The sequence below is a fragment of the Saccopteryx bilineata genome, chromosome 11, assembly GCF_036850765.1.
Source record: "Saccopteryx bilineata isolate mSacBil1 chromosome 11, mSacBil1_pri_phased_curated, whole genome shotgun sequence".
Taxonomy (NCBI): Eukaryota; Metazoa; Chordata; class Mammalia; order Chiroptera; family Emballonuridae; genus Saccopteryx; species Saccopteryx bilineata.
The window spans coordinates 50,970,921-50,985,259 of NC_089500.1; the positions used below are offsets into that span (position 1 = coordinate 50,970,921).

General features: G+C 40.4%; 1 protein-coding gene across 2 annotated transcripts in view; it reads right to left on the reverse strand.

Annotated features, from left to right (window-relative positions):
- The window catches only part of LPIN2 (lipin 2), a 96,325-nt gene that overhangs the window by 35,626 nt on the left and 46,360 nt on the right, over positions 1-14,339 (reverse strand). For both annotated transcript variants that reach the window (XM_066247574.1, XM_066247573.1), the window contains exons 3-4: positions 5,314-5,409; positions 1,480-1,781 (exon numbers count right to left, since the gene is read on the reverse strand). In XM_066247574.1, coding sequence (XP_066103671.1) covers positions 1,480-1,781; positions 5,314-5,409 — 398 coding nt within the window. The remainder of the gene's footprint in view (positions 1-1,479; positions 1,782-5,313; positions 5,410-14,339) is intronic.

Here is a 14,339-nt window from a genome sequence, read left to right on the forward strand (position 1 = left end):
TAAGGCAAGTATGGGAGTTGAAGCTTCCTGTTCCTCCCCCTTCTCTCTCTCTCTCTCTCTCTCTCTCCTCTCTGAAAATTGAATAAATAAAGTCTTTAAGAAAAAAAAGCTTGGTAAAACGAGCACACACTAGATCAAGACAGTTTACAATTGGTAGGTATTTGGTCTCTGTAACTAGAGAAAGAAATTATATTCCCTCTTTCTTGTGAAGAGAATTTGAAAGCACTGGGTTTCCCAGGAAGAAGCGCATGGCAGCTGCTCCAGCAGCTGGGTGAAGGCATACAAGCGGAGCAGCAGACGTGCCAGAGCTCCATGCTCTCCCACCCCAACCCAAACAAAGGCTCTGAAAACTCAGGGACCCTGTGGCAGCAGCTTCGACTTCAGGGGTCACCAATGAAGGTAAGTGCCCAAATGACACACACACGGTCCTCCCTGTGCTGGTTCACCACTGAGTGGAACGAGTCAAAGATAATCTTCTAAAATCAAATCTTGAATGAGAAAATATACATTCTACCCCAAATTGTTGCCTGTCAGCCCCAGACAGTGCTGACTGAACACTGGCACCTACTTCCAGCTCTTCTACTGAGCAGACAAATAGTGATTATGACTCCTCACTTAGAAAAGACAACAAAACCCTCCTTTCCTCTTTAACTAAGATTTTTTTAAATTAAAATTTTTCTTTTTCAATTACAGTAGACATAAATATTATACTAGTTTCAGGTGTTCATCCTGGTGATTAGACGTCATGTAACTTTCTAAGTGGTTATCCCGATATGTCTTGTATTCATCTGATACCATATCAGTTATGGCATATTACTGAGTGTACTCCTATGCTGTACCGTACACACCCCTTGACTACGCCATTGCTGCCAATGTACTTCTTAATCCCTGCCCTTTTCACCCAGTCCCCAACCGCCTCCCTCCCGGCAACCATCAAAATGTTCTATGAGTCTTGTTTCTGTTCTTCCATATTTGTTTTTTTCTGATTCATTGGTTCATAAAGATGTATTTATTGACATTCTATTGTTCCTATTTAAAAAAAAATTTTTTTTTCTCCTTCTTCTTAACTATTCTATTAAATAGGTGAGATACTAAGCATAAGACCACTGGGTTGAGAAATAGTCCTGATGCTTATATCTATCTGCTTATGTATGGCAAAGTCACTAGTTCAGACCTTCCTTGGGACTTACAATTTATGTGGCTTTTGGAAACGTACTACTAGATGAAAAGACATACTGCCAGCCTCCTCCAAATGATATTTGAGCACCACAGTAAGGTGCCTAATGGCAAATGTTGTGAGTTATGGAAAGGAAAAAAAATGCCCTTCCTACTGGATTCCACAACAGACTGCCAGGGGAAAAACAAGTCCAAAAGTCACACTGTAGACCCGTAACAGAAACTGCACTTCACTTCACGAGTGCTCTGGTCCAGCAGCGTGGACCCCGGGCGCCCGCAGAGCCTGCAGACTGAGAGCCCTACCTTGCCGATGGGGCCCCCTTGTCGTCCTCAGAGCTCAGATCCACATCCCCGGGGTCCTCTGCAGCAGGGGACGCTGCCTGCTCTTCCTTTTTACTGTCCGGTTTGCATTTCTTTTTTCTTCGTTTTTTCTTTTTCACAGAACTTGGAGTAAAAACCATCTCTGTTTCCAAGATGTGTGAAATGTCAGCACTCTGTGATGGTCTTTCATTTCCACCTGGTTTTACCAAAGGGGAGTCAATATCTTTAAAGAACTGATCTTCTGTAGGAATTGGTGAGGTGGCAAGGTAAGCAGGAAGTTTTTCCTTAAAGAGAACATGGAGAAAGAAAAGTCACCCATGGCACACTGGACAGTGGATCAAAACAAGAATGAATTCTTTGTGTATTTAAATTTTCAGTGGCAGAATGAGCCCCGTCCCTAAAGCTAAGACAGTCACACTGAACTAGGACACTGCCTGCTCTGCTCTAAACAGGTCCTCTGTTGCACACAGCTAAGTGTTAGCTCATTCTGGCCCACATACCTGAATGTATTCGGAAGAACAACTATGGAAGTCAGCCTGGAACACGTGAAAGCTGTAATTACAGCAGAGCCAATTAAAGACTCTGTAAAAAGAAGTTCAAAGCAGCAACAGCAGCATTCCAAGGACGCACTACAAAGCCTTCTGTCAAGAACTTACAAAGAACAGGAAAAGGCAGAAAGCGGGGATCAGGAACACCCCATCAGACAACACCCCAGCAGACAAAAGGCAACAGGACAAGTGAAGTGAGGGACTATTGTAAAACTTATAATTAATGCTTGTGCTTGTCAAATTAATTGAGGGTGGAGGAAGGCAATTATAACAGAAACAATACACTGTAACAAATAAAATTAGTGGGGTATTTTTTAATATTTATTTTTTAGCACATGCGTGCAAGGCAAGCAGAGAGAAAGAGAGAGAGAGAAAGCTATGATAAGCATCAATAGTTGTAGTGTTGATTGATTGCTTCTCATAGGTGCCTTGACCGGGGGTGGGGGGGGGTGGGGAGGGGCTCAAGCAGAGCCTATGACCCCTTGCTCAAGCCAGTGACACTGCGCTCAAGCTGGTGACCTCCAGCCTTGGAACCTGGGAACTCAGTGTCTTAGGTTGATGCTCTATCCAATGCACCATCACTGGTCACGCTAAAATTAGTGGGTTTTAAAATCATTAAGTATTTAAAATAACCTTTTAGAAATTCAAAAAAATTAAACTTGTATTTTAATACTAAATAAATTATTAAGTTTGGTGTTAGGAAATTAACTTTTTAATCATTTCCTTCATATCATAGGGGGAATGGATGGAAGGTAAGAGTGTTATAAATTAACCTCAGATAATCCAGAACACTCGAGGTTTTACGTAACAGTCCTGAAAATAAGTAGGTTTCCAAAATTGATTTTTTAATTTTTATTTATTGATTTTAGATAGAAGAAGGGAAAAAGGGAGGGAGGAGAAGGGAGGGGAAGAGGCGAGAGGAAGTGAGAGAGAGGGAGGAAGGGGAGCAGAGGGAGGGAGGGAGGGAAACGTTGATTTGTTGTTCCATGTATGCATTGATTGGTGGATTCTTGTATATGCCCTAATCGGGGATCAAACCCGCAACCTTGGTGTACTGGAACAATGCTCTAGCCACTTGAGCTACCTGGTTTGTAATTGTTTTAAATTAAGCTTTTGAATTTGGCTTTGGTCAACATATTACCCCAAAGCCAAAGTTTTGTTTACACACGCAAAATGTGTGTTCACCAGCAACATATACTTAGAGAGAAACTGGGATGATAGAAAATTACTCTGCAAGCCTGCAAAGCACAGAGTTTACAAACCATGGTCTCTGATATCCAGGGCCTTTGAATTTAACGGTCTTTGTTATAAATAAAGTTTACTTGTACTTCCTTAAAAGTGTTTTGTCACTGGCAATATTTCCGAATCTATTATAGCACCGTTTGTAGCGGGAGTAGGGAATGGCAATAACCGGATTGTTTATCAGCGCAAGAAGGGTTAAACTAGTGCTGATGTATCCATACCATGGAATATCGTGTAGCTATTAAAAGGACAGAGATTTAGAACAACTGATTTAAAAGAAATGCTGATGATAAAATGATAAAAGTTTGAGAGAAATAAAAAAAGAATAAATGGAAGCTAGATGGCTTTTGGTAATGTTTATCCTTCTTTAAATCACGAATTCCTATGTTTTATTCATAGCATGATATATACAGTAGTAATTTCAATGTTGTTGGATAAATTTTTTAATTTTAAAGAGAAACACATTATACTGAAAAAAATCTGGCAAATTTGGTTATACATGGAATAGGAATAAAGGCTGGAAAGTGTAACACTCTCCAAGTTAATCTTGCTAAAGCATAGTTTTAAATGAAATCATCGGCACAGACCATGAGAACTAGGTAACAAACTATCAATAAACCAGTCCTTTCACTTGTTGACTTTCAGAAAGCCTAACCAGTGTTATGAATTACATGTGATTTTAAGAAAAACATCAAAATATATTTTATTCCTGTAATAACTCATTGATTTCTTCATTCTGACTTTGCTTGTCTTTGATGAAAATAAATTTTACTTAGGCCAAGTAAATGAAAACAAAATAAAAGCAGTTAAGGTACAAGGCAAACACTGGTCTGGTGAGGGTCCCTTCCATAATCATCTTGTGTTGATGTTGCTTTACATACTGGTACCTAAGGTGTTGGCTTTTCTCTCAATTAAAAAAAATGATCATTTCATTCTGCTCCTGTTTATTTGTTGGTAATATTTTTCATTAATTTATGACATCAAACTGGCAGTTAGTCTTCAAAACTCAAAACGTAATCCCGTATCCTTAATAACCTGAAGCTGATCATTTTTGCTGAGATTTTATTCTTTATGGTAAAAGATATAATGATGCCTTCTAAGAATTTTTAAAAAAGATCCACATTAAATCCATCAAGAACAGTTTACCACCATTCAAATCGGTAGACACAGAGGATGAAAGGAAGAGAAGAGGAGAGAAGAGGTGGGAAAGGGAAGAAAGGGGGAAAGGGAAGGGGTAAGAGGGAAGGAAAGAGGGAAGAGAAAAGGGGAGGAAGAAGGGGAGGGAGGAGGGAAGGGAGGAGGGAAGGGAACAGGGGAGGAAGAAGGGGAGGGAGGAGGGAAGGGAGGAGGGAAAGGAAGAGGGAAGGGTAAGGAAAGAGAAGGGGAGAGGAGGGAAGGGTATGGGGAGGGAGTGGACAGGGGAGGGGAAGGAACAGGGAGGGGTGGGAAGGGAAAGGAAGAGGGGAGAGGGAAGAAGGAAGAGGGGGAGGGGTGGGGGGGAGGGGGATGTGTGTTGGTAACGACAAATTGTGCTCTCTTGCTTTAAAGAAGCCAAACATGCAATAATCGTTTATAAAAGGGTATAGGCCAATTAATTTAAATCCCTTGAGACCATAATGAACCACTTTGCCATGACTAAGTTTAGAGATGCAATGTTCTACATTAAAATGGTAAGCTTGTTTTCTAAGTTTAAAGATCACGTGTATGAACATACACAGCCTGAAGAGATATGCTTTGATTACTTAGGCAGAATTCAAACGTATTCAAGTCAAAGGTGTAAACTCCAACACTAAATAAGAAAACTCACTAACGTCAGAAAAAAAGATATGCCTTTCCTTACAAAGCTCCTTTCTTACCCCTCCAGCTTCTTTCTGACAGCTTAGTGCTTCAACCTAAAACTAAAGCTTGCTGAACTAGCAACAGTCAGCTCTACAACTGACCATGAAAACTGAGTTTTTCTGTTTGGAGATATATACCACAGGCCTGAAAACACTGCATAAAGTGGACATAACCCATTAGGACTTACATATTCCTCTTCAGTCTCCTCCACAAAGAAAGCTTCTCCATTGTCACCCAATTTCATATGAAGGTCCACTGCATCACCGTTGATTTCTATATCAATCTAAGAGGAGAAACAAAGTGCGAATCCACATTGAGTCCTTCATTCAAGCTAAACTAAGCCTTAATTCTGGGTTCAAGCCAAAGTGAGTATTGAAGTTCCTAGAGTGATAACCACAGAGAAACACTGCTACCTGCCCTGGGGGGTGAGGCGGGGACAGGATGGTAATCAGGGATCGAAGGGAAATACCTGATCATCTATTTTAACAATAAACATTTTAAATTATTTAATTCCCAAAGGTCATAAAACAGGGAACACATCATTGTCAACAAACATTTGAGCACTTTCAGAGTTGTAACACAAATAGGTCTCATCTTGCGTGGTTCGATAAACACAAATTTCAGTTACCACGGTATGTTAACTGGGAGTGACTGCAAAGTTCAAACTTCACTGCGGCTCTTCTGTCCCCAGATCACTACATACATACGCCCATCATGATCAACAGCCCTTCTTGTCACTTTTTCAAAATCTGTCGGTGACTGGTCCCCGCACTGCTACTGTTACTCATTTCAGACAGCAAAGCATATACCTTATATTTCGCTCCATAAGACGCACTTCCCCCCACCTAAAGTGGAGGGGAAAATGCCCGGGCATCTTATGGAGCGAAAGATACAGTAGCTGCATTGCCTCCTTGTGTTTCCCAGTAAATTTGGCCAACATCAAAGTGAAGTACAGATACAAATTAACAGTATTGAAAGTAAAACTCAAATGGAACATAAACAATAGTTACAGAAAAAACAGCCAATGGTGGGAATGGCGACCTTGCTACCATTCGAGACTCAAGATGTGCAGCCCGAGGAACTTGGTGAGGGGAGCTTATCCAGAGAGGAAAGAACAGTGGCTGTGACGAAAAGGATAAAGGTGGTCTAGAGCCAAGTGACACAGGCAAAGAATTTCATGTTAAAGGAACTCTCGCAGATACTTCATGACATTGGAAGTTCAACGGATGAAAAGTTGGAAGCTGACAGAAACTTACAAAGTAGGACAATTTGCCAAAACAAAGAAAAGATGCTTGGTTCCATATCACAACATTTTCATCAAGAAGGCAAGCACTAATAAAATTACCTGTTAAGTTTTTACAAAGAAATAATACTTTAACTCTTAATGTTTCTAATGTTTTAAATTGCAGTGCACTAAATACAATTGTACTGTTTTTCATTTTCCTATACATTTATAACTGACAGTAATTTTTAAAGTTGTGACACACATTTGTAAAGGTCATGGAAAAATTCTAATTTTTCTCAGATGATAAAAGTTTGCTTAGCACAGTTTCAGCCTGCCCAATCATTTTTACAGATCTGAACTACCATGCAAAGTGAGGACTGTCCATATATAATATTTACTATTATTATCACTTTAAAATAATGTAGTTGTTTACCCCCAGGCAGTGAATAAATTATTTTAAGTACCATACAATAATAAATGAATACCAACTTTTGAAACTTAATGAATAATCTTGTAAAATCCAGTTTCAGATTGTTAAGGGAATATAAAGTTAAAAATGCAGGACAGAAGTACGGAAAATAATATAACAACTAAGAAATACTAAAACAAGAATAAACTGTTTCACATACAACTGTAACCCTACTTTTGCCCCACCTTGTATATTAAGGCATAACACAAATATAAATAGACTAGACCATAATCTAAGTGTCCTTAACTTGGCAGGGCCCCCTGGATTTTCCCCAGTGAGGACCAATTATCCTTCCTGACAGAGACTGTATGCTGGCTCACGTTCAGTTACTGAGGGCAGCTACACCTTCCCATTATATTTACAGTAAAGAAACCTAGTAGACACCATCAAAGAAGTGATCAAAGGTACCATCTCAGGAAACAAGACACAGCAACATGATGGCCTCCTGAGATGATGCACTGAGGAGGGCACGCCATCACTATGTTATTCTAGCCAAACTGAGCAAATAGCAGATAGCTTCAAACTGAGGAACAGTCTACAAAAACAAGTGCTGTGTAATCTTAAAAAGCAATGCGGGAAGATCCTGGATAGAATTCTGGAACAGAAAGAGGACAACAGTGGAAAACTGGTGAAATCTAAATAAGGTCTTTTTAATAATATTACACCAAGGTTAACTTCCTGGTGCTGAGAATTGCACTATGGTCATGTAAAAGGTTAACATTAGGGAAAAGACCGGGTGAAGAATATATGGAAACTTTTAAACTATATACATCTGCAGCAACTTGTCTGTAGATCTAAAATTAACAAGCTAAAACACACTCACAAAAATTAGGGGATCAGGGAACGTGCAGACACTCCAGTACTTCCAGCCTTTTGTACAGTGCATTTTCACCAGTGAAATAAAAGTTGGTTTTGCATCTCATTTGCATAACTGAACAACTTTCTTCGACCTGTTTGCTTTTCTGATGTTCTTGTTTAATAAAAAAAATATCAAATGCTTCTTTTTTCATTGATTCATATTCATTTTGAAATATCCTCTAATTTTTGTGAACGGTATGTATGTCAATGTCATAAAAAGAAACAAAGAGTGAGGAAGTATCAAAGACTGGCAGAGACTAGAAAGATAGGGCAACTAAGTTTCTATATCTCAGTTGTGGAGCTTGTTTCATGGGTGCATACATACGTTAAAATACCATATGTATCCTTTAAGTATGTGCAGTTTATTGTGCGTTAATTATAGAAAAGAATAAATAAGAAAATAGAAAGAGGCAACTAAGATTTAAATATCAAATAACAAGTAAAAAAAGCTACATATGTAATTTAAGAAATGTTAATGAAGTCACTATTTTATATAATAACTCATTTGTCTTTTCCTTTTTAAAAAGAAAGGCTGCATAAAATAGTTTCTTTATGATAAACAACCTTAACTCATTTCCCAGCTAGCTTTCTTCATGTTTTATATTATTGTGAACACTTACTGCTAAAAAATCTGGGCATGATCTAAAACCTAAATAACACTTCTGAGACAAAGTACTGTTGGGCTAAGAAAAAAAAAAACATTCACATTCACAGGTAAATTTAAAAAATTTTTTTTATAATAAACTGGTTGAACTCCCATTAGCATCTAGAGCAGGGGTCTCAAACTCGCGGCCTGCGGGCCGCATGCGGCCCACCAAACAATTTTGTGTGGCCCGCAGACTAATCCACGAAGTTCAAATATTTTGAACGCTTTATCCACTGCGCCACCACAGGTCAGGCATCCGCACAATTCTTTAAGGGCACATTGTTGCATTGTTCTGAAGTACATGCCTAGAGTACACACAAACTGAGCAGCTGTTCAATATTTTGAACTTCGTGGATTAGTCTGTGGGCCGCACAAAATTGTTCGGCGGGCCGCGAGTTTGAGACCCCTGATAGAGTTATCTAAAGCAGCTGTAATAATAATAGCAGTTCCTTTCACAATCCTAGGAAGACTATTTTCTAACTTTATAAGTTATGTAAAAATGCCTGACCAGGCGGTGGCACAGTGGATGGAGCGTTGGACTAGGATGTAAAGGACCCAGGTTCGAGACCCCGAGGTCGCCAGCTTGAGCGTGGGCTCATCTGGTTTGAGCAGGGCTCACCAGCTTGAGCCCAAGGTCGCTGGCTCAAGCAAGGGGTCACTTGGTCTGTTGTAGCCCCCGTCAAGGCACTTATGAGAAATCAATCAATGAACAACTAAGGAACCGCAATGAAGAATTGATGTTTCTCATCTCTCTCCCTTCCTGTTTGTCCCTATCTGTCCCTCTCTCTGACTCTATCTCTCCACAAAAATAAATAAATAAATAAATAAAAAATAAAAGTTATATATAAAAACTGAAAAGGTAGCCTGACCGGTGGTGGTGCAGCAGATCAAGCGTTAACCTGGGATGTTGAGGTTCCAGGTCTGAAGCCTCCAGGTTGCCAGTTTGAGTGCAGGCTCACCAGCTTGAGTGTGGGATCACTGATGCGAACCCATGGTCGCTGGCTTGAGCCCTAGCTCACTGGCTCAGCTTGATACGAGAAGCAATCAATGAACAACTAAAGTACCGCAACTACAAGTTGATACTTCTCATCTCTCTTCCTTCCTATTGTTTCTCTCTTGCTAAAATAAATAAATAAATAAATAAATAAATAAATAAATAAATAAATAAAAAACATTTTTAAAAACCTGAAAAGATAAAAAAATATGTAAGTTTTTTCTAGACTATAAGGAAAAATTGTATTTCCTCCACAATGTCAAATTTTAAGTTTCTCAAGATAACTTGAATAGAATATTTGAATTTATTCAACTAGAAGTTGAATGTATAAAATAATCATTTAATTTGTATAAATTAAGTTAAACAATGTAAATAAAATATTTAAAATTATTTTATCTTTAATAAAAAGTATAACAGGCCCTGGCTGGTTGGCTCAGTGGTCGAGTGTCGGCACAGTGTGTGGAAGTCCTAGGTTTGATTCCCAGTTAGGGCACACAGGAGAAGTGCCCATCTGCTTCTCCACCCCTCCCCCTCTCCTCCCTCCCTCCTGCCCTACCTCCTTCTCTCCCTCTCCTTCTCTCTCTGACAGCCATGGAGTCTCTTGCAGCCATGGCTCAGTTGGAGCACGTTGGCCCTGGGAGCTGAGGATGGCTCCACAGCCTCGCCTCAGGTGCTAAAATAGCTCAGTTGCTGAGCAATGGAGCAACAGCCCCAGCTGGGCCGAGCATTGCCCCATAAGGGGCTAGCCAGGTGGATCTTGGTCAGGGTGCATGTGAGAATCTGTCTCTCTGCCTCCCTGCTTCTCACTTAAGAAAAATAAATAAAAATAAATAAACATATAACAGATTCAAATTGATACCATCCTTTAAATTTTTCATCTTTGAAAGATTATCTATTTACCCAATTCAGCTGAGAAAAAATACTTCCTTAGGATGCAAACTCAACTGTTTTTTTTTTTAATATATACCTTTAAAAATTTATTACAAAGTGATACATGCAATTTATAAAAATTTAAATATTCCATAAATATTTAATGTAGAATGTGAAAAATCTCTCATGATCCCCCCCCCCCCAACTCAACTGTTTTTAAACCACCTTAGAAAAATTAACCCTCTCCTTTATAACCTTACTTTTAGGGAACAAGTATGAAATTGCTGAATATAACTACTTATGTCAGTCTCTCGATTTGACTTGAAATGGAGTTTGGTTCTTTTCAAAAATTGAATCTAACATTGCATTGTGCCAAAACTGAGGACACTTTAAAAGAGTATGCCATAAGCTCTTTCGGCGACAAAGAAAAACTATTAATAATACTTTGAGAGATGGCACCAAGTAGGAATAAATGCTTTCTCAAGGTTATTATTTTAAAAAGGACACACATTTTGATGTAGTACTTCTAATAAACTGGTTGCTAAAACAGCATTTATTTCTGTATGTTCACACCCCCTACACTGTGGCTTAATCTTACTCAACATATACAGACCTGATTCACTTTTCGGAAATACTGGCTGTAGCAGACACTTGTTTCAGACATCTATTTTTGTTGTGGCTTCAGAGAATGGAGGTAGGGCTGTTGTTCAAGCCAGGCCAATTGATATATTCCACCCCCGCTGTTGTGACTGGTCCCCAAGATATATGTGACCCAAGTCTGACGGAGACTAGACACGTACACTTCTGTAGGAAGGGAAGGCACTCTTTCCACTTGGGTTGATGAGTTAATGGGAAGTAAGCCTGGAGGTGGCCATCTTGTATTCTATATACACAGAGGGAAGCAGGGCTGAGAGGTAGAGGGAGGGCGAGTTCTGAGAATACCTCCAGAGACTCTAAATAGAGCCCTTAGTAATTCTAACGCCTCTGGACTTTAGTTATGCAAGCCAGTTAATTTCCATTTTGCTTAAGCTAGTATGAAGTGGATTTTTGTCATCCACAATGGAAACTGGCTTTTCTAACACATTACGCTATTTAACTTTGATAAGTAATCAAATAATCACTTTTGTGTTAAAAAAAAATACAATTTAAAAATAATCAAGTGCAGGTTTACCTTCTGAAATTAAATTCCTTTCAAAAAAAATTTAGTGGTCAATTTTAGAGAGAGAGGAAAGGAGAGAAAGGGAGAGAGGTATTGATTTGTTGTTCCACTTATTTATGCACTCACTGGTTGACTCTAGTATATGTCCTGACAGGGTATTGAACCTGTAACCTTGGTGTACTGGGACAATGCTGCAACCAGCTGAGCTACCTAGCCAGAGTTATGAGACATACTATGAGTACTGGTGTTCTATCAAACAAGAACATACCAATGGCAATGGGAAAATTATTATACTGCATCTAACCAAAAGTTTTAAGGTATTTATGATTTCAAGTTCACTTCACAGGTGGTAGGTACCATACTGAAAACTGGGTCTTAGTTTAAAATCAATGAATTGGGCCCTGGCCAGGTGGCTTAGCATGTAGAGCGTCAGCCCGGTGTGTGGAAGTCCTGGGTTCAATTCCTGGCCAGGGCACACAGGAGAATGCCCATCTGCTTCTCTACCCTTCCCCCTCTCATTTCTCTCTGTTTCTATCTTCCCCTCCCGCAGCCAAGGTTCCAATGGAGCAAAGGTCCAGATGGGCAGAGCATCGTCCCCTAGTGGGCATGTTGGGTGGATCCCAGTCGGGCACAGGCAGGAGTCTGTCTCTCTGCCTCCTCACTTCTCACTTCAGAAAAAAAATCAGTGAATTGCTTTCCCTAATCCAAACTGACCAAAAATAAGAGAAATAGTAATCCAATTACTAGGCAATCTCTCAAGGCAGACATGCTTTTCTTATAGGAAAGTTGTGTTTTGGTCAAATAACCAAATTTCCTCCCAAATATATCTTTGAGTTTTGAGGATATGAAGAGAAAAAGTGGAAAGAAGGAATTTCTCTTGTCCTGTGCCTCATAAATAGCTTCCTATTAAAAGTCAAAGGTTTGGCCCTGGCTGGTTGGCTCAGCAGCAGAGTGTCTGCCTGGCATGTGGAAGTCCTGGGTTTGATTCCTGGCCAGGGCACACAGGAGAAGCGCCCATCTGCTTCTCCACCCCTCTCCCCTCCTTTCTCTCTGTCTCTCTCTTCCCCTCCTGCAGCTAAGGCTCCACTGGAGCAAAGTTGGCCCAGGCACTGAGGAGGGTGCCATGGGCTCTGCCTCAGGCACTAGAATGACTCCGATTGCAGAGGCGCACCGCCCCAGAGGGGCTGAGCATTGCCCCCTAGTGGGCATGCGGGAGTCTGTCTGCCACACCCCTCCTCCCCCGCACTGCTTCTCACGGGGGGAGGGGGGGGCGCGGAGTCTGACCAGGTGGTGGTGTAGTGGATAGAGCATTGACCTGGGACTCTGAGGACCCAATTTCAAAACCCTGAGGTCACTGGCTCGAGTGTGGGATCACAGACATGACCCCATAGTTGCTGGCTTGAGCTTAAAGGTTGCTGGCTTGAAGCTCAAGGTCACTGGCTCAGCTGGAGCCCCCTTGGTCAAGGCACACAAGAGAAAGCAACTAAAGTGCCGCAACTAGTTGATGCTTCTCATCTCTCTCCCTCTCGCTAAAAAAAAAAGTCAAGTGTTTGACACTATATTTAACACAATGATTTGTGTAACCTTGTAGAAAAACTATATTCCTTCTTAATTAGAGGCATGCAGCATGCAGAAGGAGGTATCTTATCTGTCCAGTCACCATTTGCTGATGCACAAATGCTTATACACATTAGTTCCATTTTGAAAGGGCAGAAGACTTACCCAATCTGATCAAAAACCCAGAACATAGCAAAAATAAATAAAGAATGCCTTATATGCTATTTTACAAACAGATCTTTGCACAACTAATGCCAAGTTTCAGTGTATAGACAGCTTGCTGCTGATTCTCCCAAAGCAGATACAGTTTGAAAGAACTGCAGCTTAGTGGTACCAGAAAGAAAGAAAAATTCCATAAGTTAGCTGTGGCTAAACACTGTTTTATAATAGAAAGTTTCAAAGTCACTAAGTAAATCACAACTGCTTTTGGTTTCCAAAGGGTGACTGTGAACAGAGGCCAGATCATACACATCCTGCCCTCTTGAAACGTGGCTTTCCAATGGAACACTTATTATTATTATTTTTTTTGTTAACATCTAGAAAAATGAGAATTTTTTGAGCAGGAAGAATTATTTTTTTGTCTTTTTCTGAAGTGAGGAATGAGGAGGCAGAGAGATAGACTCCCTCATACACCCAACTGGGATCCACCCGGCATGCCCACCAGGGGGTGATGATTGGTCCATCTGGGGTGTTGCTCTGTTGCAACTGGAGCCATACTAGCGTCTGAGGCAGAGGCCACAGAGCCATCCTCAGCTCCCCGGGTGAACTTTGCTCCAGTGGAGCCTTGGCTGCGGAGGGGAAGAGAGAGACAGAGAGGAAGGAGAGGGGGAGGGGTGGAGAAGCAGATGGGCGCTTCTCCTGTGTGCCCTGGCCGGGAATCGAACCCGCGACTCCTGCACGCCAGGCCGACACTCTACCACTGAGCCAACCGGCCAGAGGGGTGAATATTATTTTATGAAACCCATAAATCTTATTTTACACTTACTTTCAAAATAACCTACATTTAATTAAAATGGAGGAAATTTACTATTTTAAAGAAAAATATCAGCTATGTGAAACAGTCCCAATCTAAAAATAGATGTTTCGGGAAATGGTGTGGGTCTCTCACAGTGCTTTCAAGTCCTGACAGAAACTCCCTAGATTATTTAGGTGGATATCGAGGGCCGAAAGTAGAAAATATATAGAAAGGTAAATATAATGTACCTGCAAAGTGTTACTACCAGCTTAATTTTCTGACTAGATTGACACCAGATGTATTAGCGGACCTTTCAGTTGCTCCATCACCTGACGGTAAGAGAATGTAAGAGGAAGAAAAGCTAACACAAATACCTTCTTTTTAAATGAATCTTTCCTAAAATAAGTCAACCAGACTATGGCCTGTGGGATTTGTATTTCAGTCAAATTTGGACACAAATCCTGATATTAACAAAATTCA